The 25,540-nt window shown below is 40.9% G+C and overlaps 1 protein-coding gene across 14 annotated transcripts in view; it reads right to left on the reverse strand.

Moving 5' to 3' along the window:
• The window catches only part of GUCY2C (guanylate cyclase 2C), a 124,013-nt gene that overhangs the window by 60,099 nt on the left and 38,374 nt on the right, over positions 1–25,540 (reverse strand). For 3 of the 14 annotated variants that reach the window (XM_082742349.1, XM_082742347.1, XM_082742348.1), the window contains 4 exons: positions 21,179–21,322; positions 9,801–9,965; positions 3,991–4,103; positions 1,922–1,986 (listed from right to left, as the gene is read on the reverse strand). In XM_082742349.1, the coding sequence (XP_082598475.1) occupies positions 1,922–1,986; positions 3,991–4,103; positions 9,801–9,965; positions 21,179–21,212 (377 nt within the window). In that variant the 5' untranslated portion in view covers positions 21,213–21,322. Of the gene's footprint in view, positions 1–1,921; positions 1,987–3,990; positions 4,104–9,800; positions 9,966–10,071; positions 10,208–12,769; positions 13,018–21,178; positions 21,323–25,540 lie in introns of all 14 variants that reach the window. The other 11 variants (XM_082742351.1, XM_082742352.1, XM_082742342.1 and 8 more) reach the window with 7 other exon arrangements.

Raw genomic sequence — 25,540 nt, forward strand, 5'->3', positions numbered from 1 at the left:
TCTTCCTCCCCTCATAACTTTCCCATCTGTGTCTCCTGAGGGCTCTGGTCTTTCCTGTGCACTGTGGGCCCCTATTCATCCCAAAGTTGAGCTGCCGCTTATGGCACTTCCCTGCACAATCTTAATTGTTTCTGATGCAAATCTAATTAAATATACCCCCCTCACCTGGAACTCATAACCTCCCAAATACAGCCCTACTTCATGTTTCCGGTTTTCTCTACTTCATATTTCTTATTATTCCTCTGCTCATCTCTTGCACTCCAGTTAATACAGACTTTCACGAAATTTCTATACTTCTCTTGCTTCTTTGCTCTTATACCTACTTCTCCCTCTGCCTGCATGGGATGCTTAACCGTTCATTTCTACCCATTAATATTTCACCTGTTCTTCAACACTCAACTCATACACCATCCCCTGCATGAAGTCCTTTTTGTTCTCTTGAGCTTCATTCTTCCAACCAGCGGAGGCTCTTTCCTTCTTTCCACCCCAGAGCAGCCTGTGTTTCTTTGGTGGAGTGTGCTGTACTCTGCCTTGTATTGGTTCCCTGGGCTCTTGTCCCCTTCTCTATTTCACTGGGCAGGGGCTGTGTTTTACTTAATGCTCTCTACACCGGCAAAACCGAAATGCTTCTTTGTATAAGGGAGGCCCTCACAAATAGTGAATCAATTTTCCTGCTCCTCCTTTCCTTCCGAGCGCATTCACGGCATACCCGTAAGTGGTTGGATAAGACAACAATTGGGAATGAATGCAAGGAAGACTAAGAGCCTGAATTTGCCTGTATTTCGGTTTAGAAGATGAGCTGAGACGGGACACCTGGGTGGCTCAGTTGGTTAGGCAGCTGCCTTCAGCTCAGGTCATGATCCCAACGTCCTGAGATCGAGTCCTGCATTGGGCTCCTTGCTCGGGAGGGAGCCTGCTTCTCCCTCTGCCTCTGCCTGCCATTCTGTCTGCCTGTGCTTGCTCTCTTGCCCTCTTTCTCTGATAAATAAATAAAATCTTAAAAAAAAAAAAAAAGAAGAAGATGAGCTGAGAAAGGGCTTCTGTGGTGTTTCTGTGGCACGTGGTGGGTCTGAACACCCGAGTGTGTTTGTCCAGCTGAGAGGACGTGTCAGAAGCAGACTTCACGACAGAAATTTCAGAAACTTAATTTTACTTTTTCCAGAATCTATTGCAAGGGAAGCGTAATTTTCTCCGTGTAGACAAAGGAGATCCTTGATTCAGGGGAAGACTGAACAGATAAAAGAAAGGCATGGGAGAGGGATTTTGATTTGGGGAAGAACAAAATGTTCTGTGCTGATGAGAATTACACTGAGTGAAATGAAAGGAAAGGATGAGGGTGATTTTCCCAAAGGCAGAGAAATATTTTCATCGTGGTATTAATATATTGGCAGCTTCTTCCCCCTAAACTGATAAGGGCGCTGGGCAAGGTGCCTTCATATATTAAGTATATAATCCTCTGTGCTGTGAAGTCAGTACCTTGCTACTTCACTTATTCCTCTGGCCTAAAGAGGAGAACAGACCCCCTGCTAATGCTCCGGGTACAGCACTTTTCCTGTGTGTTTCCATACACTGTGCTCACACCTTAGCAAAGATGCCCCTTTATTAAACTCCTCAGATTATCCAAGTTCATTGTCTTCTCTGTCTCCTGAGGACTCTAATATTTTACCTGTCCCCTGTTGCCTCTCAGGCTCAGATGTTAGTAACTGGACCTGAACAGCTATGGTCATTCACTCCACGGTAAGCAAAGGTCAAGTTACCTGGATAAGTATTTTGCTACAGAGAAGTAGCAAAACGCGAGGGCCCCAATACCCCTCATGGCACTGCCTTGACCAGCTGCTATTTGATAAATTACTTAAATTGGTATCATGGCCTGACTTCGACTCACAGTGGCATTAAAGCAACAACCAACCAAATTACTTACTACATCTGGAAGGTAGAGTATGTACATGAGGGCCCCATGAGGACACAGCCCATTCGTTTGTTTTTCTGTAGTGGAAAAAAAAAAAGAAAGAAAAAAGAAAAATGAATCTCTAAAATGAAAACAATGGGGGCGCCTGGGTGGCACAGTTGGTTAAGCGCCTGTCTTAAGCTCAGGTCATGATCCTGGGGGTCCTGGGATCAAGTCCAGCATCGGGCTCCCTGCTCAGTGGGGAGTCTGCTTCTCCCTCCCCTGCTCCCTGCTACCTTCTCTCACTCTCCCTCTCTCTCTCTCAAAAAAATAAATAGAAGCTTTTAAAAAATTAAAAATAAAATGAAAACAATGAATAAATGGGTAGGAAAGAAACAGTAAGGGAAAAAGGCCCCAGAAAATTTTAAAGTGAGCCTGTCAAGAAAGGAGCAACGCACGGTGCCTTGAGGTGGGCAAGGGGCGCTAAGGGGTAGAGAAGTCTGAGGAAGCGACGATGCTGTGGGCGGAACGAAGGAGATTCTGTTGGAGGTGAACTTGGATTCTTCGTCACAAGGAGAACGCAGAGTGGGGGAGAAGGACTGACTATAACTTGAGCAGTCTGTGGGCCGGATTGTGGGCAGACTAGTCTTGCAGGTGCTTTGGGGGAAGAGGGCAGGTTGCAGTTTTAAGGAGAGCTACAAAACAGGGCTAAAGAGAACGAAGTGCAATGTGACCAGCCGGGTGATTACAGACGGCGTCTCGAACTATTTCTCAAAAGGACCACGATTAGGAACATGCCATCCCTGGCCTTAGGAAACCAGGATACACCTCTGTCCATAGAGATAGAGGGATGGAGGACACAACTCGTGCATCATAACGTGGAGTCTGTGAAACTCCCCCTCCTCATTCCCGGCCCTCTCAAGACTGGGAAGGACTGCTGTCGTCAGTGTCTCTTCCTGACAGGAGCCGACCTGTCTGGTCAGGGTCATGCTACTGATTAAACTTCTGTGTGGTTCTATGCCTAGAATTCTGCTTCCAGGAGAGCCTTGTCTTGGGTTTCTGTGGTAAAAAGGCTGCTTGCATACCTAATTGCCTTTCAAGAGCTTGGAGTATTCTTTCATTCCAGAAAGCCCTGGCTGGGATTGGGAGCTGGGAGGAGGAATTAGGCAAGAAGCCCTCCCTTTCTTTCTTTCATTTTTTTTTTTTTTAAAGATTTTATTTATTTATTTATTCATTCATTTGACAGAGAGAGATCACAAGTAAGCAGAGAGGAAGGCAGAGAGAGAGAGGGAAGCAGGCTTCCTGCCGAGCAGAGAGCTGGATGCGGGGCTCGATCCCAGGACCCTGAGATCGTGACCCAAGCCGAAGGCAGAGATTTTTTTTTTTTTTTTTAAAGATTTTATTTATTTATTTGACAGAGAGAAATTACAAGTACACTGAGAGGCAGGCAGAGAGAGAGAGAAGGAAGCAGGCTCCCTGCTGAGCAAAGAGCCCGATGCGGGACTCGATCCCAGGAACCTGAGATCATGACCTGAGCCGAAGGCAGCAGCTTAACCCACTGAGCCACCCAGGCGCCCCCGAAGGCAGAGATTTAACCCACTGAGTCACCCAGGCACCCCTCCCTTTCTATTTCTACCCTTTAACATTACTGTTACTGTTACTACTTTAAAATTCAGGTTTCAGATTCAGCCCTGAAGCCATTAACCTGTGGCCCCATGTAGGGTGACAACTTGAAACAGAGATCTCTGGTGTAAGACTTTGAAATACCTCAGGCACTTCCTGAGGGATACACAAGAAAACCAGTTAATGTCAACATTTAAAATTTTTAAATGTTTTGAAGACAACTTAAAACAAAAGAATTCCCCTCCTTAATACTGGAAGTGCACAAATAGAACATAGAAAGTTCTCCCTACTTTCCTGGACTCCCAGAAGGCCCTCATCCCTTGGGAAACATATGGGGCTGAAGTCAAATTACCCTCTCTCCAAAACACTCAGCTATGCGACTAGAGGTGACATACAAAAGGCTCATGGACAAGTGCTCATGGACACTGTGACTTGTGTGCAGAGAGGCATGAGCTCTACCTACAAAAGTGTTTACTTACAGAAATTTCCCTGAGTAGGTCAAGGCCTTCACAGGTGCTACTCCGGCAGTCATTTGACTTATAAATCACACTATCCGAATAGATGAATGTAGCATTCACAGTCACATTTATGCCTGTTTCCAGAAATGAGGGAAAAGAGAAAATGTGTTATTTTTCCATAGTTTGTAGCCATGAGGTTTACTTTTTTACCAGTTGATCCTGGGAAAAAATGGATATTCCTCTTCAGGCCCAAGAATATTATATATAAGAATATATTTTATATTACTTCCTGTCACTTCTTTCCTCTGTCTCATTTCTGTCTCTCTCAACAGCCCTATTGAGGTATAATTTACCCTCCATAAAAATCACCCATTTAAAGTGTACAGTTCGATGTGAATTTTTATTAAGTGTGTATATTTGTGCAATCATCCCACAATCTGGTTTTATGACATTTTCATTCTGTTCATGGCTCTCTTCTTTTCATGCTAGTAGTCCCAGCAAGTTTCTTCTACACATCTGCAGAGTTTTAGGACAGCAAAGATACAGACAGTCTGATACTTGTTCTTTCATGTTCCCAAAGTGCTGATTCTGTTTGCTGCCAATGTGCACACTGGTGTCTCTGTGGTCAGCCCCCAAAGCTAAAGTGAAATGTGTCCATCAGGGTCTAGGGTCTTCAGATAATGGGTCATCTTCAGGTAAGGGCAAGAGCACTGATGGTGATATCCCTCATTGTTAGATTGCTAGAAATTCTGTCTTGGAAGGGAATAAAAAGACAACACAACCATATGATCAAGGTCTGTCTCTTCCATTTCATTTCCTCCCAATAAAAAAAATATTCAGGACAGATGTGTGATTCCTAAGCAGTGGCATCCTTCATGTGGCCAAGCATTTGCACAGGAAGTCTGGAAATCTCAGTTGCTCGTCACACTGCTGGTTGAAGGATGCGTGACTTTCTGTGTGTTCTTGCATAAGCCATCTGAACTTCTCTAACTGGGTGCCTTCCATACATAAAATGGGATTAAAACCATAACTGTCAAACATAATAATTTTGATACCTCTACAAGAGTAAAAACACATCAACAACAGAAAAGGCTGTTGTTCTTCTGAACGTCCAAATAACAGTGTTTTCAAGACTGAGAATGAAATAGTCTTCACACTCTTTAGCTGCCTCAGAGATGTGTCTGTCAACTAGGGAGCATTTTACCTCTTGCCTTTTTGGGGTAAGGAGGGTTGATTCAAGAACACGTGTCCTGATACTTTGTTCAGTAAGAGATCTAAATAAGAGTTGGCAGTAGGTCTAGTCAAATAGAAGAGGTCCATGCAAGAAGACCAGTCAGAGAGAATAAAAAGAAGAGGTGGGGCTAGCGATGGATAGAAGAGCGATTAACACCTGAATGTGACCCTGTGCCAGCCATAAGACAGAACACTTTATACCCTTTTTGTTCTTTAATTCTCACGGCAATAGGGAGACTATAGAGTATATGAAGCTGGGGGGGGGATAGTACAAGTTAGGCTGTGGGGGGCCCAGGAGAAAAAGAGAGTGCATGTTGGGACCAGGAGATGGGCTTATTAGAAAGCAGCGGGAGGAGTCAGGGGGTGGAGTGGAGGCCAGCACAGAGTCACACAACATAAACAGGGCTTGGGAAGATGGCCACACCCACAGCTGTTAATGTCTAAGCTAACTCTTCCTCCTCTTCCCCCATGAGGGCTCTGTTCCCTCCTGTCACCAGGAGGGGCACTGAAGATGACCCACTTCAAAATCCAGTGGTCCAGGCAGCCCGTGGCAGACAAATATAAATCCTGCACAGGATCTAGAAGAAGGGGTGCCATCATCTATTGAGTGTGACCTCAGGCAAGTGATCCCCAGTTCCTTATCCATTTATAGATAGAACAGAATGGGGCGATCTCTGTTACTATATGCCTAGCATTGGGCTCTGGATTTTTGCATGCATTATTTCAATCCTTAAGCCTCCCTTAAATCCTAGGAAGTTAGTTAAAATCCCTAATTTAAAAATGAGAAAATGAAGGTCTAGAGAGGTAGACTGACTTGCTTAGGGTTACACAGCTGGGGTTTTGAACCTAGGACTGTCTGATTCTAGAATTAGACATATTGTGGACTGGTAGTTCACAATGTGTGGGCCACAGAACCCAGAGGTACCTTGAGAGTCTTTCAGGAGGGCTAGAAGGTCAAAGCTAGCCTAAGTAAATTAAGACATCTTTGTTTTTTCCACTCTTCTCTCATGAGCATATAGTAGAGTTTTGAAAGCCTACATTATATTAACTGTATTATCACAACAGATTAAATGCAGAAGCAGATATGAGAACCCAGCCATTTTCTATGAAGCCTGACATTAAAGATGTACACAAATGTAAATTGATACAATTTTTCCTACCTATTTTTATTTTTTGGCTTGAGAAATAGAGGTTTTCTTTAGTAAATTTTAATGTGAGCAGTTAAGGTGTTTGTAATTATTTTAAATTAATTAATAAGCAAATATTTAAACCATTTCTCAGTCTTAATTTCCAATATAGTAAATGTCAGTAAATGTAACTATATATACAGAACTCTACAGAGCCTGCAATTATTTTGAAGAGTATAACGAGGTCTTGAGACCAAAAAATTTGAGAGCCATTTCTGTAGAACATATGTTGCATGCTACTGTCTCTCAAAAATTTTCTGGTTATGTGAACTGTTTCTGCTTTTCTTTTTTAATTGGGTAGGGGAAGATGAAGATCCCTTCTCTTTTATCTTCCCAAATCCCAACTGATTTCTCAAGAAAACACTGAAAAATTTTCAGACAATGTAATGACTTCAAATCAAATCTTAACTTAAAATAAACAGTTCCCCCAAGTGCTGTTCCTCATCTTTATCCTGCCTGCACCTCCACCCCACCAGGATACCTCCATCCTGGGAAGATGAGTGGAATGCTATAGAATACAGAGAACCCTGTCTCCTTATCTAGGGCTTTGAGGATGGGATTGGACCATAGTGAAACTGAATATAGGTGCTGGAGTCTAGGAAAGGGACCCCTCAGTGCATGAGACCATTTGGCAGGTATGAACAAGGTGTGCTTAGTCATGGAACACACATCCTTGAGGAGCTGATGTCCTTAAGTTGAAGGAACCTCTTTTTTCCATGTTTTCCACCAAATCCTATCTATTCTTCAAAACCTACAGGAGTTTCCTAAGTACTAGGAAAAAAATATTTTTTTCTTCTATTTGGACATCACCCACATTTGGATTCTTAATTTTCTGCAATTTAGCTCTTTAAGTGTAGTGACTTGGAATTTCCCCCAGATAGTAATGCTCAGTGTGTTTAGAACATGAATCTATCTTTCCATCACAACCTGCACTTCTGGAGTTTCCTATGCATGAACACCCATCTAACAAAAGGCATCACCATGTGCAAAAATCTGGGCATCATTGTTTATCCCCCCCCAAATTCTCCACTTGTTTAATTTATTCAACCACCTCACCATGCCTAATTCTATTTGGTAAAGGAGATGAGTGGAACTTAGAATAAACAACCCAATAAAGCGTTTATAATTACTAGTGATAGATAGATCAGGAATTCAAATTCAGGTTATATGAGTCCAGACAAGTTATGAGGCCAGAGATCAGATCTTAACACTACACTACACTGTATATTTTATACCCTGGTAACTTGTTCAAGTAACAGCAGCAACAACACAACAGCCATAACATAACATTAATGTCCTCAACCAAAACAACAGTGACAACGATGAAACAACTGCTACTCTCTGAGTTCTTAGTATGTTTCAGTCTGTTTATTAGGTACTTTATACGAATTTCCTCAATTAATTCATACCATAGCCAACTACCGTTTATTGTGATTTCAAACAATAAGGGGATTGAGGTTCAGAAAACTTAATTTGCTCCAGGTAACTGGTGATAAACAGTTGGTTAAAAAGCTGGAATATGAATCAAAATCCGATTCCAAATCTCTGCTTCTAACCACAGTGTTCCACTGCCTTATTTTAATGGAAAGTTAGTTCATGATGGCTAACGATCTTAGGGTGGCAATACGATATGTTCTTTAGAACCAGACAGATACGGGTTGGAATCTCATTTCCAATAGGCAACCTGTATGACTTCAGCAAAGTTAGTAAGCCTCCACTGTGAAACTGTGCCAATAATGCCAATCTTACAGAACTGTGATGACTAAAGAGATTATATATCTTACCTAAAACATGACAGGTACTCAATAAAGAAGGAAACCAAGGCTCAGAGAGACTAAGGGAAATTGCTCGTCCAGGGTCACAAAGCAAGAAAACTCTAGGACAGTGACTCCAATCCATGTTCTCAGATTTCAGATCAAATACTCCTTCCATGATGCCAGTCTTGGTAAATAAGGGGCTTTAATTAAATGACCTTATAGTTTCATTACAGCTCTAGATCAGATCCATCTATCTACACCAGAATTGGTCTCAGGCAAGTCAAAGAAATGTATATTGCACAGCAAAAAGTTATCAAACATATGTGATGTATGATGCCTCTTGCTTTTATTACCATAGCATTTTATTGCATTTTTAGTGGTTATTCAAATCTTACTTATGATAACTTCTCAGAACACACACGTCCAGTCTAGGAACAGCGATGTATAGCACGAGGGCTTAAATACCTTCCAGACACTATGTAAAGTCATTGGCAGAGGTACCAAATAACATATAACATATACATTGTGCTAGCCACATGGCATTACCACAAGATAATGAAACCATGCAGCTTGGGCACTAAAAAAGAGCTGATTACCACAGAATTTTAAATGGAGGAAATGAAGACATACCCTCTTTAGAACTACAAATAAACATTAAGATGTATGCTCTAGTCATTGACTCAGTAATTATACTTTTGGCAATCAAGTCTCAAGAATAGAAAAAAAGTATACATAGATCTATGTGTGTGTGTGTGTGTGTGTGTTTATTATAGTATTTTAAAATAATCATGAAAATTTAAAAACAAAAGGAAATCATACAATAGGGAATAATTAGAAGGTTTGACTCCAAGGAATATTCTATATCCACTCACATGATGTGATGAAGATTCACATGAAGATTACACAGTTTTAGGAAAGTCACTTGCGGAATAATGTGACATAAAATCAGAAGGATAGAAGGTTTTTTCTATACCATAGTGATCCTAACCATGTTCTTAAAAACAAGAAACTAAGAGGCATATATTAACAGACACTGGAAATGAAATATCCAGGTGGCTGAAAATTATCAGGCATGATTTTTTCCCTTTATGTATTTTATCTGATGTTATAAAGTTTATTTTAATAACTACTAGATACAATAAAGAACTGCAACACTGAATTTGGTTACAAATTTGATTGTGTCTTATAATAACAGCCAACAGAGATGTAAGAGTGAACAGATGGATTAAAAACCCCAGAAAAAGAGTCCACGTCTGTACGAATTTAACTCTCTTAATTCATCTTCTTGACTGTAAGCCTGTAAAGTCTCAGGTCCAGACCAAATACCGCCTCTGAGCAGCTTCAGAAAGGAACACAATGCCCTCCTGAAACTGAGCCCTCAATCGAGTTTTGTCTGGGGCAGTTCACTGCTGTGAACATATGCAATTCCCTGGGTTGGGGCCATTCCAAGAGCAGGGTGGATTATGATGGAGCACAATGCGGTAGGACCTAAATCCTTCTCTCTGAGAGCCTACTGCCTTGAAACAGAAAGGGGTTGTGGGGCCAGCCTTAGAGGAGAGTGGGTGATCAGGCAAATGGAAGGTCTTGGCTAAGGAACCATTTGACCCCAGAGGTGGTAACAGGAAGGAGATGGACTCTTTGACCATGTTCTTACCAGCAGTAAGCAGACGCTGTTTCACTATTTCCACTCCCTCATCCACCGCTTGTCTCAAGTTATCCAAGGACTCTGGGAAGGCTGAGTTGTTCATCATCAGGACGCTGATCTCGTAGCTGCCATTGTTGCAGTTCTGACTGATCTGGGAGGCCCAGTACGTCAGTCCTGGACGGAGGAGCAGTGACCACAAAGCTAAGCCCAACAGTGTCATCTTCGTGCCCTTGCTTACCTCAGAACCATACCCCTTGTGCTCACTTGTTTTACTCTGTGCCTTTAGGGAGGCAGGGACTCCAGCTGGGCAGCCTCTAGCTGGGTCCTTTGGTCCACTCTTCCCCACGCTCCTTTCTGGTCATGCGCCACTGGTCACGTGGACTATGGAATACAGCCTCCCTGCCAGCAATTAGGAGCTACATTATGATAGGAGATAAACCAAAGTTCACTTTGTGTGTTTGCTCACAGAAAGGCCAGAGTTATAAACAGGGAGATTGCCTGGGCCTCACCCAATAAAAATACATCAATTTGTGACACATCGCTGGGAAGAGGAAAAAGGGGAAGCGAGAAGTCTAGTATGTACATAAAAAGATGTGTAAAATGAAAAATAAGGGTCAAAGGGCTTAAATGAAAGCACAAATATCATGGACTATTGGTGTTTAGGTTATATCTGCACACCGGAACTGAATCCTTAACTAGGAAGAACTGCGTTTCAATCGCTGGTCAGCAACTGTTTACTGAGACTTGACTGGGTGCTGGGCGTTAGCAAGGCACTAGGTATACAGCTACAGGTGGTGTGGGTACTTTAATGTCTTCATGGAACATGCATTCTAGTGGTGAAGACACACATTAAATAATTGTGAATAAACAACTGAAAAAAAGGGCAGAGTGCTCTGGGACACAGGGCAGATTAACAGCGTATTCTAGAAAGTCAAGGAAGTTTTCCTGAGAAAGTGCCCTTTAAGTTAAACCCTGAGGGATGAACAGGAGTTAGCTCAATGGAAAGAGGAGGAGCATATGGAGGGCAGGGGGACAGCATGTGCAAAGGCCAGAAGAGGGAAGTAACATGGATGTCTGAGGAACTGAAAGAAATACAGCATGGTTGGAGTAGAGAGAGCTAGGAGTCTAGAGGCGATAAAGTTTCTCAGTGGAGGGGCACCTGGGTGGCTCAGTGGGTTAAAGCCTCTGCCTTCAGCTCAGGTCATGATCCCAGGGTCCTGGGATCGAGCCCCATATCGGGCTCTCTGCTCAGCAGGGAGCCTGCTTCCTCCTCTCTCTCTCTGCCTGCCTCTCTGCCTACTTGTGATCTCTGTTTGTCAAATAAATAAATAAAATCTTTAAGAAAAAAAAAAGGTTCTCAGTAGAGTAGAGTAGACAAGGGTAGGCCATAGGGTTTCCTATAAACCATTAAGGATCTGGAACTTCACCCTAAAGGTCAAGAAAGGAACATGATCTGATGAATTTTGCAAAGACCTCTTAGGCTGCCATGACAAGGATGACCTAGAGAGAGTGGGGACATGGAGTAAATTAGGGCAGTGTTTCTGTGGTCCAAATGCGAAGTAAAGGAGACCTGGATGAGGCCAATGGCAGTGGAGATGGGTTCAAGAGATATCTAAAAGATGCAGACAAACCATAAGAATCTCAGGAAGCAAACTGAGGGTTGCTGGAGTAGAGGGGGTGGGGGATGGGGTGGGTGCATGATGGACACTGGGGAGGGTATGTGTTATGGTGAGCCCTGTGTATAGTGTAAGACTGATGAATCACAGACCTGTACCCCTGAAACAGATAATACATTATATGTTAATAATATAAAGATACCATAAATTTAAAAAAAAACTAATTAAATTTAAACTAACACAAGCTGAGAAAAAAAATAAGTAACTAAAATGTATATGAAATAGTTTTAAGGATGCTCTTAATATGTATTTTCACTGTTTCAAAAAATAAAATGTTTTAAATATGAAAACTAAAGGCAATTTCTTTAGTGTGAATAAAAAGATTTCCTACAAAAGAAAAAAAAAAGAGAGATATCTAAGAAGTAAAATAGATGAGACTTGGTATTTATTGGATGTGGGAGCATTAGAAAGAGGAAGGAGTCAAGAGTGGCCCCTGATAAGCTCAGCTGGGTAGGTGGGAAAGCTGTTAAGCAAGCTCTAGGATTCTGGAAGAGGAGCAGGTTTAAGGAAGAAGATCATGACATCTGTTTTTGGACATGCTGATTTTAGGGAACCTGTGCAGATGTGGAGTAGCCTAGAGTTTTGGGAAGAGGATCTGAATCTAAATGGAGGTTTGGAAATATAGTCAGAGATGTAGTACAATTGACAAAAAAATGTCATTATTTACACCACTGACTTGATGACCACTCAAGCCAAGTTTATGTTTCAAACTTAAAGCAAGTAACATCAACAAGATGGAGGGCTAGGAAGCCCCAGCTTTCATCCCTCCACGAAAAAAAATTAACAACTGCCCACAGATAAAAATAGCTCTGGGAAGGCTTTGGGAGTGCAATGAAGAAGCTGCAGCAACCCAGTGGATCAAAAAAATCAAGATGGCCCCATAGGAAAACACAAGCATTTTATGTGTGTCATTCCATCCTCCAGTGTGGCCCTGCTCCACACCAAGAGGGATCCCCTTGGCCATGACATTTTACTGCAGGGAAAGGAGAGCAAGAGGACCCCAGCAGCCTTTGCCACTGGTAGAAAACCTGCAGTTTTCATCATCAAGGTCCTCTGTGGTGTTTGCTGACACTAACTCCAGCTGACAGAGATGCCTAAAGTACACACTGCTGTACTGAGAAGTACAGAGAAGGGCCTATTGGTGCACCCTCACTGTGACCGGAGCCACTGCACCACCCTCCCCAGTGCCTTGGTGCCTGCACTGCAGACCCCAGGACCTTTTTTTTTTTTTTTTTTCAGGCCACAGTATCTGCCACTGAAGACCGATTTTAATTTATTTTGACAAATGGAAAAGCAGCACACCGCATTTACTTGCACTTCTGCAGTGTATCTCAAAGCAGCTCAGTTCAGGAGGAACAAGGGTCTTGTCAGAAGACAAAAGAATTCTCTTCCTTGTTGGAATTTTTGTAGCTTCCAAGCACATCTGCAGGTGATTCTGTAAAAAGCTAGCAGCATTCTCGAAAGCATTCCATGAGGCCGCTTCTCTCTGCATTGATTGTGATGGCTGGTGAGGTCAGTTTGAACACGGACCTCATTGGCCAGGACCTCCCCTGTCGGGTAGGAGAGCAAAAGAAGGCTAACGGAACTTGCTGCTGTAGTTTTGGTATCAAGGATACTTGCAGTCTTCACCAGTGCTGACCTCAGCTGACAGAACTGCCTGTTTTTAATGAGTACATGCTATAAAAAGAAGCACTCATGATAAGAACACAAAATGTAGGGATAGGAGAGTAAAAGTATAAAATTTTGCATGCAATTAAAGTCAATAAATACAAAAAAAGAAAGAAAAAATAAGAGCAAATCACTACAAAAAAAATAATCACATAGCAAAGAAGAAAAGAGTGGAAGAGAGGTACAAAACAAGAGCAAAAAAACAGAAAACAAAGAAGGAAATGGCAATAATAAATACTCTCATATCAGTAATTACTTTTTTTTTGTTTCAGGTTTTTAAATTCTAGTTAGTTTAACATATAGTATAATATTAGTTGAAGGAGTAGAATTTAGTGATTAGCTTAAATATAACACCCAGTGCTCATCACAACAAGTGTCCTCCTTAACCCCTCCTTAACCTCCTCACCCATTTAGCCCATCCCCCACCCATCCAGCCACCCTCAGTTTGTTCTTAATAGTTAAGAATCTCTTAGGCCTGCCTCCCTCTCTTAAAAATTACTTTAAATGTAAATATGTTAAGCTCACTAAACAAAAGGCACAAGTGCCTGATTAAACAGATCAAAAAACCCCACCAATACTCATCACCATGCAATGTACAAGAGATTCACTTTAAAGACACAGATAGGCTGAAAGTGAAGAACAGGAAAAGATATTCCATGCAAATGGTAACCAAGAAAAAGAAGGGGGCTATACTTACATCAAACAAATTATACAAAGAAGGACATTATACAATGATAAAAGGGTTAATTCAATAGGAAAGTATATTATAAACACATGCACTCAACACAAGAGCACTTACATATATACAGCAAATACCAACACACCTGAAAGAAAAACTCAACAACTGACAAATTGACAACAATCTAATAGCAGCAAGGGACCTCAATATTCCACTTACAATAATGTATAGAATACCAAGACAAAAAAATCAATGAAAAAACAGCTGATTTGAACAATACTACAGACCAAATGGACATACACCAACTTTCCGTCCAATAGCAAAGAATTCATGTTTCTTAAGTGTACAAAGCTCATTTTCTAGGATATATCAATGTTACATCAAAAAAACAAGTCTTAACAATTTCAAGAAGATTAAAACCATTCTAAGAATTTTTTTCTGACCACAGTGGAATAAAACTAGATGTCAATAACAGCAAAAAATAAAATAAAATAAAATAAAATAATATTTAAAAAAGAGAATAAGTAAATAATGGAAAATTCATGAATGTGTGAAAATGAAACAACACACTCTAAAACAACCCTTGGGTAAAAGTGGTAAGCAAAAGAACTTAGAGTATCTTGAGACAAATAAAAAAGAAAACCAAACCCATACCAAAACTCATGGGATAGAGCAGAAGCAGTATTAAGGGGGATTTATACCAATAAACATTTACATTAAGAAAGATCTCAAATAAACAATCTAATTTTATACATCGAGAAACTAGAAGAACAAACTAAACCCAAATTTAGCAGACAGAAGGAAGTGATAATGATGAGGGAGCACAGGGCTGGCTGAAGACAAAGCAAAAGCTGGCGCGTTGCACCCCCCTCTTCATCCGCTCCCCCTCAGTCCTAAGTGTAGCATCCCTCAGGCAGCCCTGACTGCCATGAACAATAAGCAAATAGTTAACTTGCAGAGCTCACAATCCTGCTAGACAGGAGTCTCCCTTGGCTTGCAAATGTCCTAAATCTCACTAACAAAGACGATTGATAGCAGGATTGTGACATCCCACCAAAAAGTCTCCCAACTATCTTAATGTTAATGGCTGCTCTAAAGACAACATTGATCAAGTCACAAGGGCAAGGCCTGCAAGGGCAAGGCCTCTGGTAGGCCTCTGATATCCTGGCACCTTGTAGGCCCTCTTTAGCATATGAAAACTCCCGTTGAAACCTCCCTTCTCCTCACCTTCCCCCAACTGCAAGGTATATAACATGCCTACCCTCACAACCCGGGGCAGCAGCTCTTCCTGCCCAAGGGTCCTGTCCCCGTGTTTTAATAAACCACCATTTTGCACCAAAGATGTCTCAAGAATTCTTTCTTGGTCATCGGCTCCGGACCTCAGCCCACCTAACCTCACCTAGGTTCTAGAACTTCATCAATAAAAATTAGAGGAGAAATAAGTCAAAAAGGGAATAGAAAAATATCGACAAAACTAATAATTGGTCTTTTGAAAAGATAAAACTGACAAACCCTTAACTAAGGAACAAAGAGAAAATGCATATAAATAAAGTAAGAAGTGAAAGAGTGGACATTACAATGGATGTCTCAGAAATAAAAAGAATCAGAAGGGACAATTATAAGCAGTTATACACACTAGTAAACTGGGTAACCTAGAAGAGTTGCATAAATTTCTAGACACATACAACCTACCAAAACTGAATGAAGAAAAAATGAAAAGCGTGAAACAAATAACAAATAAGGAGATTGGATCAGTAATTGAAAACCTCAACAGAGAAGTCCAGGACCAGGTGTCTTCATGCATAAATTCCACCAAGTATTCAAAGAAGAATATCAATCCTTCTTAAACTCTTTCAAATACAGAAAAAGAGAGAACACTTCCAAACTCATTTTATGAAGTTAGCATCATGTTAATACCAAAACCAGATAAACAGATCAGAAAAGAAAATTACAGACAGCATTCCTGATGAACAGACATGAAAAATCCTCAATAAAATATTAGCAAACTGAATTCAATAGCATATTGAAAGGACCATACACCATGATCAAGTGAAATTTATCTCTCTTATGGAGGGATAGTTCAATATATTCAAATCAATGTGATTTACCACATTACCAAATAAAAGGGAAAAAAAAAACCATGATCATCTCCCTAGATTAAGAAAGAGCACATGACAAAGTCCACTGATTCATGATTACAATTCTTGGGGATCCTGGGGGGCTCAGTCAGTAGGACATGTGACTCTTGATCTCAGGGATGTGAATTCAAGCTCCACCGCTCCATAGTCCCACACTGGGTATAGTTTACTTAAAAAAAGTACATGATTAAAATTCTCAATAGAAAAGTGTAACACAATAAAGGCTATCTATGAAAATCTCACAGCTAAAATAATTAACAGGGAAAACCTGAAATCTTTCCCTTGAAGGTCTGGTACAAGGCAAGGATGCCCACTCTTGCCACTTCTTTTCAAAATAGCACTGGAAGTCCTAGACAGAGCAATCAGGCAAGTAAAAGAAAAGACATCCATAAAAGAAAAATTCCCTTCTATTTCTCTTTTACTCTCACACTACACCCATATTCTGACCCCAGGTATGTGGTCTTTCCCCACACCAAGTAATCTTCCCGCATTGCAGGGCCTATAGGGAGAATGGATTTCCTTAGGTCATGAGAGAGATCCTGAGAGTGATGATAAGAAGTCAGTCTTCAGGCCTTTGGGGTAGGACAGTGATTGCCTGATGTAACACTCTGATTTCCCTGATTTAGCCTACCTGGTTCTACTGTACATCCCAGGTAGATTAAGAAATGCATTCTGGGTACTCAATTAACCAAACCTTAGTAGAAGGGATTAGTAAAACTGAATGGTACTAGTTGTGATTCTCATCATTTTATAGTAGATAGGAACCTGAAGGAAGGGCTGGTTCTGGAAATGTATTCAATTATTGAAAACAAGCACAACTTACACTTCTCTTACCAGAAGCAGAGGGGAGAAAAAGATGGGTAACCAGAAAAAGGTAGGGTTATGGGAGGATCTATTCATGTAACAATAAATGAGTGAGAACAACCAGTATTTTAGCACTCAACAGGGGTTGACCAAAAGGGATGGAGAGTACCATAGCTGGCTGGTGTTTGCCTCAAAGAAACAGAGGTTGGTTTTTTAAAAAAATTGTTAAATTATGAAGTAGATAATTCATATTAAGACATAGTCTACAATGAATATATACAAATTAAAAAATTAAAAAGTGAACACTCATGTACCTACATTATAGTTTAAGATACACCATGTCACCAGGGCCTTTGCACCTGTGTGTACCCCATCCCTAAGGTGGCACCTCTCCTGATCCCAGCATAGCCAGGAGGCTGAGGGAAGAGCCCATAAGGAGATCAAGATATTGAGGCATTTGTTGATCATGGCATATTAGTATGGGGATGAAACATGCTGGAGAAGTTGGGACACAAAAGGCCCATGTTGGTGGGATGGTTGATATGGAATAGGGCAGCTTTAGTCATGGTGTCTCCTGAAGTCTCTGACTTCACTGAACTTAGCTTTGATTTAGATTGAAGGTGCTGGGTTTATTTTATGGGTGGGGCAGGTGGTGGTGGGTGACTGGTAGAGGTCAGAAGGTCAGGTCAGGAATGGGTGTTCCCTGGAGGCTTAGTGGACGTCAGGAAGACTGGAACACCAGGCTGCAGAGAGGCACATGGCCATACCAATGCAGATTAACCTCTGCTACAGGCAACGGTTTTATATGCTGTGCATCTGGCGGCCAAGCTGGAACCCAGCAGTGGCTTTCTATCTTGTTGCTCTTGCCACTTCCCAATGGTAGGAGGAAGAGCAGACCTTTTGCTTTTGTTCATTTGATCTAGAAATGAATGCAAGCCATGTCTAGGGTGGAGAAAATGAGGTAGATAACTGTCCAGTGCTTTTAATTCAGATATGAAAACAGGAGCATGTGGTTCTGGGAATCCTGTGATTACGGCATGTAACCAGGAAAAGATTTCCAAATGGCAAGACCAAGATAACAGCCCTTCCCGGATCCTAAAACCACTAGCGCGTAGATCATAATTAAAGGGAGGCAGGTTTGCTGGGAGCATTTCAAGGGTCAAAAGCAAATAATAAAACACTGGGGCTGGCAGAGTTAAAGATACACTCCAACGGGAAACAAAACCTCTCAAAGACAGGAGAAAAGAAGGGAAACAACTCCATAGGGGAAGGGAAAACTGAATAAGCTGCTTGCCCGTGGCACTCTCTGTTTCTAGCAACACACTGGGTCTCTCTTACAGGCTTCCTGCTAAGCCCACCTTCTCACCTTCGGGGCTGGAGTAGCCCAGCACCACCGCACTCCACAGCAGCCCGAGGCTTCCTCCGTCTTGTTAGCTCAGCAGAGAGGCAAAAATGAGTTTTTCGAAAGGAATTTTACCAACTAAGGGAACTAAAACATGACCATTTTCCTAGTAAGTACAACATTAGAAGTTCTGATCTGAATTTATTGAGAAGAAATGGCAACAGTGACATATTTCTTTTCTTTTTTCTTTTTTTTTTTTTAAGTTTTAGTTATTGATTTGACAGAGAGAGAGAGCGAGCGAGAGAAAGCACAAGCAGGCAGAGGGGCAGGCAAAGGGAGAAGCAGGCTCCCTGCTGAGCAGAGAGCCCAATGTGGGGCTGGTGATCTAGGATCATGAGCTGAGCCCAAGGCAGACACTTAACTGACTGAGCTACCCAGGCGCTCCAGTGACGTGTTTCTCACCTGACGACGAAACAGACTCACGAGATTAACTGAAACACACACTGGATGCCGGGAGCCAGAAGTCACAAATGATTCTGCTCCCTTTAGTGAAGTTGTTTGTTTAGTAAGGGTCCCTTGCATTTGGGTCTAAATTTGCCAAGTTTACTTATGAAGTTATATCCTCAATTAAATGCTATATAATCTGATACAAATAGCTATGAAAAATGTTGGAAATCTTAAAAGCAATTTACTAAAAAAATTGTTGTGGCGAGATTGCTATAAAACACTGGGGAATAACATAAAAAAAAAAACAACCTAAAAATAATCTGCCCTTACAGAAGTCATCAACTGTCTTCAAACAGCAAACACTAAAATCTGCAGCAAATACCCTAGGGGTTTGGTTTACTTAAGAAAGCTGATTCAGAGCTCCAATCAGGGAGACTCCTGCTCCAAGAGAAGTCCTTGGCCTAATGTTAACCAACTGGCGAATAAGTGAACATGAATATGCTTTGACATAAAATTAAAAATTTAAAAATTTAAGGTGTAAATATATACTTTTAAATGATTCCTGCCTTCACTGATTTTTTTTTTTTTCCTGCAAAGCAAATACTTCCTGGTCTTGTTCACATAGGATAACATAATGCCAAGATGTATTAGGTAGCAAAAAGGCTAAGAGGTTTTGCTGAGTACTCAAGTGGTTTTGGATATGTAAACCATGGGAATTAGAGGGGAATACAAATTGCTTTCTTTTCTTTTCTTTTTTTTTTTTTTTTAAAGATTTTATTTATTTATTTGACAGCCAGAGATCACAAGTAGGCAGAGAGGCAGGCAGAGAGAGAGGAGGAAGCAGACTCTCTGCTGAGCAGAGAGTCCGATGCGGGGCTTGATCCCAGGACCCTGAGATTATGACCTGAGTGGAAGGCAGAGGCTTTAAACCACTGAACCACCCAGGCACCCCACAAATTGCTTTCTATAATAAGATGCAGAAAGTTTGAATTTCCCAGCGCCAATCCAGGAAAAAGGGAGTGAGGAGGAGAGATGGGAAGAGGAACAGGAAGAATGGCTCGCAGCTGGAAGTGATATAGAAAAAAGTGGCCAGTGAGAAAGGCCTAGTGGGATGAGGCTAAAGACTTGTAAGAACAAAGATGTATAACATAAATAGAAGTTTCTTGTGTTTTCCTTGAAGACAAGATGCCTCACTTTATCCATGCAGCTGACTCTCTCTGAGCGTTCTCTTGTTGTTTTCAACATTATAGTACGCAAGACCAAATGTCTGCCTTTGGGATCACTGTATGCTAGTGGGAATCTAAAACTGAAAACCCAAAACTTCAGTCAATTCTGTGCCATCCACCGCTTGTCTGCTTTGTGGGAATTACGGAAAGGTGCTTGGATCTGCATCCAGACTGACAGGGTAAGGACAGAAACAGGATGCCTGGGTGATCTGCCGATGCAGGAGTCTGAAGTCAGAGATGATCACGGTAACTCAAGACTTCAGGATTTACCACAACACTGGGGAGGATTTTTAGACTTTCTACCAGAATGGAATGAGATTCAGAGGAACCTTATCTAGGTCACAAGGTAGGGTGATCCCTGAATCACTATCACAGACCAGGGCTGCATCTCCCAAGTTAGCACCAGAGCTTGAGATGGGTCAGGCTGACAAGTTCATTTCTTTTTCTTATCAGAGTCCTTTCCTGCGGTATTCCCCCTACCCCATCCTAAGAGAAACTCTATTTAATCCTTGAGCAATGTTTCCTCTGCCACCTTCCTGAGCCCATGTTGTACAGTATTCCTTGGCGCTCAGGAAGGGCTGGCGTAGGTGATGGTTACACACTTGCCAGGAGTAGTTAGGAATCTGTTCAATTTCCTTGTGACTCTTGGGTTAGCTCCTCCCTCCAGGTGGCTGTGTCTGTATACTATGAACGGGAGGTAAATGTTGGAGTCAGTAGTAGTCGTGTTTCTCGGCTGTAACCACGTTGTCTACCTTCCAGAAATGGCTTGATTTGTCTTCTCTTACCTCAAACACAACAGACAAAAAAGGGCACAGTCCATTTCCTAGGCTGCCAAAGAGGGGTTGGCTGGGCTGATGTGTCAGTCCTGAAAAAGGAACGCTGTATTTTCCTATAGAGAAGTCAGGTATTACTCTTGTTTTTCCTCCCTGGGGTGGCTGAGGGAGTACTTTCTCATTGTTATATGGGTTAAAATAATAGCTTGGGAAAGAAGGAAAGAAGACAGTGATCAGTTCCCTGAAGTGTAAACTCCTCATAAACAGAGATGGTTTTATTTATTGATGCTCCCTTAGCAGGTGGTTGGAAAGGCAGGAAAAGCATTTAAAGAACAGAATGGTATATCTGAGATAAAGAAGAGCTTGAGTTCCAGGAAGTAATTTGATATTCTTAAACAAAACCCCCCTAAACCCACAAAACTTGGGGCTGGATTTTGAATCTTGTTTTGGTTATTTCCTAAGCCTATGAGCTCAGGCAGATAATCTACATTTGCTGATCCTTGTTTTTCTCATTTCTAAAATAAATTAAATTTCTCTTCCAGCCAATAAGCCTAGCGGGGACCCTTGCTGGAATCTGGACATGGATCACTGTGCCAGATGATTGATGGGATCTGCCCAAACAATATCCACTTACCTGGTATTGAAGAGCCACGTTGGGGGTAATTCATTCTCAGGGACACTGCCCATCACTGAACCATAGAGCTTAGTGGCCATATTATTCAAATCTGATTCTGCACCGGCCCATAAATACATGTTTTAGTTCAGGAGAGAAAAAGGCCTGGAATGAAAAAGTGAAAGAGCAATGTGACAGTTAGCAGAATATTCAGCTTGAGTTATCATTTCCTAGCGGCCCCGTAATAGACTCCATCACATACTGGAAAGGGATGCTATTCCACACTTGGTCAAGATGGACACACCGCTCGAGGACTCTGGGGATCCTGGATGGTTGTGTCAGGGCTGCTGGAGCTGTGGCAGCACCTGGGTGGGGACTTCTGTGTGTTAGCAAATTGCACCTGCCAGAGGCCAGGACCCACTAGGGACCCTCATACATTGTGCACCTGTAGCAATACGCAGCATAAGTAGGCTTACTGGACAATATGCAAGGCATGCCCAGCAATTTTCAGAAACATGGGAGCAACAATAAGTAAAAATTAACTTACTACTGTTGCTGTGAACTTTGCAGATTCCAGTGTGGAGAAGTTTAGGTTAAATAAATTAGAAAATGGTATTATAAAGTGCTTATCACACCCTAGGTCCTCAACAGCTGTTGGTTATTGTTATTCCAAGTGCCCTTCTCTAAACAGCAGAACTGATTAATCTTCCCTTTGCGTCACTTCTGTGCACAGCAGGTATTGCTTCTCTCACTTCAATTAAAATCGTGTTTAACTGAACTTAACTGAAATAGTTAAGCATATGCCAGCTTCACTATATTAGAAAAAAAATATGATAGTGAAAAGAAACTTCAATTGTGTCCAAGAAATGATGATATGCCCAGATGTGGTTTAGAAATGATCCCTAAAGCAAATATTTGGAAATCGACTACGTTTATGTAGATAGACTTCTTTATTGCCTGAAATATATTTACAGTGAACCAGGATATATCTGAAAGAAAGAAACAAGTTCTGAAATGTAGAGTGGTAGATATTTCTTTTCATGTTATATAGGAGGAAAAATTAATTTGTTAAATGTTTAAAATTGGGCAAAATTTGAAGGATTTGTTCATCAACAAATGCCTGACGAAATAGGACTGTATTCAAAGTGGTAAGAAGATCAGAGGGGAAAAATTCTTCTTAATGCTTTAAGACTGCAAAAATCAGTTGCCCCTGGGGCGCCTGGGTGGCTCAGTGAGTTAAAGCCTCTGCCTTCGGCTTGGTTCATGATCTCAGGGTCCTGGGATTGAGCCCCGCATCGGGCTCTCTGCTCGGCGAGGAGCCTGCTTCCTCCTCCCTCCCTCTCTCTCTCTGCCTGCCTCTCTGCCACCTACTTGTGATCTCTGTCAAATAAATTAAAAAAAAAAAAAATCAATTGCCCAAAGACACAACATATCAAGTGTACTAAATGGAAGCACATCGCACACATACGATTTTTCTTTTGAAACTTGAAAGAACTTTTATAGTTTTGCTACTGGAATAAAATATAAAATATCAGTTTTGACTTTACAGTTATTTTATTTTTGTATTTCAGAGCCAAGATTCTTTTCTTTCTGGTCTCAAAAATCTTTATAGGCTTTTAAATTCTCAGAGATCTAGACAGTGATTAAATGACCCTGATAAGTAAGGGTATAAAATAGACATGAGAAAAAAGCCAAGCCCATTTACAGCCATCACCCACAACATCCCAGTGAAATAAGCAAGAGTGTGTGAGGTTTTTCCCAGAGAAGCAGAAGCTGAGTCAACAAAACAAAGTACAAAGCTGTAGATTTGTCTGGAAAGAAAATACAATCACACTCATGATGGGAATGTGGGACTGTGAGAATTCTTGGGAAAATTTTAGAGCGAGAGCTTTAAGGGGTAGATGGAAACATAAACATGAAATTAGCAGGAATGGTAACGATGAGGCAAGAGGTTTGGATTTTATTATGAGGAAATGGAAGTCAGTCGAGTTTCTGGTGTCAGTCTTCTTGGTGCTATTTATTGTCATATAATGCGTGTGGTGCTACTGATGGACATTTGAGTTTAGCTTTAAAAAGGGAGTCAGAGATGACAGCAGTTGAGATACAAGTTTCAAATTCTCCCTGTTCAAATTGAGGGATTCCTAAAATGGTATATGCAGATGAAGAACAAGAAATGCCCCAGTGGAACATGTGAAAAGCATAGTGAAGGATGGAGAGGATTGAGGACCTAGGATAGAAGCTCAGGAAAGATGAACAGAAGAAAAGCATGAAAATAGGGGGCAGAGGACAGAACTGGACTTCATCAAACCAAGCTTTGCCTCATTTCCTGATAAGTGTTCACTTAAAAGATTTCTCTATGTGAGGCAGACAACAAATAGCATATCTATATTTAACATAGATATTATTGGGCTTGAATAAAAAAGCCTGAAAAATCATGGGAGGGTCACTGAAATATAAGAGGGAGGAAGCTTAAGTGGCATAAGAATTAACAACTTCCTTTCACTGAGCACCTACTGGGCACTTGCTACTCCAAGTGTCCTGTTTATAGTCATTATTTAATTGACACACCAACCATTATTTTGGAGATTTTATTATCTTTATTTTGTGGAAGAAGGAAGCTCTTTGGGTCCAAGATTACACATGTGCTAAGTGATAGAGCCAGAATTTGGATGGATTTTGCCACACTACACAGGCAAAAGTCTTTCTCCTCTGAGCCTATTAATGGAGACTGGAAGTTGGGAGCTGACTGCGGGGCAAGAAATTACACCAACTCAAATAACAAAGAAAGAATTTAGAATTTAGTCAAATTGTGGAAGCAACCAAAGTATCCATCAATAGATAAATGGGTACATAAATATATATTATATATATATGGTATAGCTATAAAATACAGTTTTATATAGGAAAAATAGAATATTATTCAGTCATAAAAAAAGAATGAAATCTTGCCATTTGCAGAAGACCTAGAGAGTAAATTGCTAAGTGTAATAAGTCAGAGAAAGACAAATGCCATATGATTTCACTCATATATGGAACCTTAAAAAAATATTTATTTATTTATTTTGGAGAGAATTTGGGGAAGGGAGAGAGAGAATCTCAAGCAGTCAGCACTGAGCATGGAGCCTGACTTGGAGCTCTGTCTCACGACCCTGAGATCATGACCTGAGCAGAAACCAAGAGTCAGATACTTATCTGATTGAGCCACCACATATGTGGCATTTAAGAAACAAAACAAAATAAAGAAACACACTAAAAAACAGACTCCTAAATATAAGAATCTATTTTTTTTTTAAAGATTTTATTTATTTGACACAATGAGAGAGAGACAGAGAGAGCACATGCAGGGGGAGTAGCAGGCAGAGGGAGAGGGAGAAGTAGGCTTGCCACTGGGCAGGGAGCCCGATGCCGGGCTCTATCCCGAGACCCTGAGATCATGACTGGAGCCAAAGGCAGATACTTAACCAACTGAACCACCCAGGTACCCCCAGACTCTTAAATATAAATAACAAACTGGTGGTTACGAAGGGGAGGTAGGTGGGAAGATGGATGAAAAGAGGCAAGGGGATTAAGAGTACACTTACCTTGATGAACACTTAGAAATGCACAGAATTGCTGAATCACTGTATTGTATACCTGAAACTAATACAACTCTGTTTGTTAATTATATTAGAAAATAAAATTAAAAAAGAAAACCTAAATAAGTTTGTTAATTATAAATAATAACTTTAAACCCATTCTTTTTCTTTTTTTAAAAAAGATTTTATTTATTTATGTGAGAGAGAGAGCATGAGAGGCGAGAAGGTCAGAGGGAGAAGCAGACTCCCTGTGATGCTCGGAGCCCGATGTGGGACTCCGGGATCATGATGGTAGCTGAAGGCAGTGGCCCAACCAACTGAGTCACCCAGGCCCTCAACCCATTACATTTAAGCATCAATATATTTTAATGGAAAAAACTGTATTTTCTAAAACCAAAAAAAGTTGATGGGAATTATGGCATTGTTTTATATTTTTGTAAATCTTTTAATAGAAGACAGCTGGATTCATTTTTTCTTTTTTATAAGCAACAGAAATTTATTTCTTGGAGTGCCTGGGTGGTTCAGTAAGTTAAGCATTCAACTCTATTTATTTATTTAAATTCAATTAATTAACATATAGTGTATTACTAGTTTCAGAGGTAGAGCTGGACACTCGACTGACCCACACAGGCATCCCTGACAAGTAACAGTTTCTTAAATGTTCGTTGCAGTTTGAAATCTTGAACCATATCAAGGTACATTCATATTCTTATATATTAAAATCTATTGGGCTATCATATATATCATGTATCAGTTAATTTGGAAAATATTATTTATACTCATGCAGATCTTTCAAATGTTAACACAT

Source organism: Mustela nivalis (genome assembly GCF_964662115.1).
Source record: "Mustela nivalis genome assembly, chromosome: 7".
NCBI classification, from domain to species: Eukaryota; Metazoa; Chordata; class Mammalia; order Carnivora; family Mustelidae; genus Mustela; species Mustela nivalis.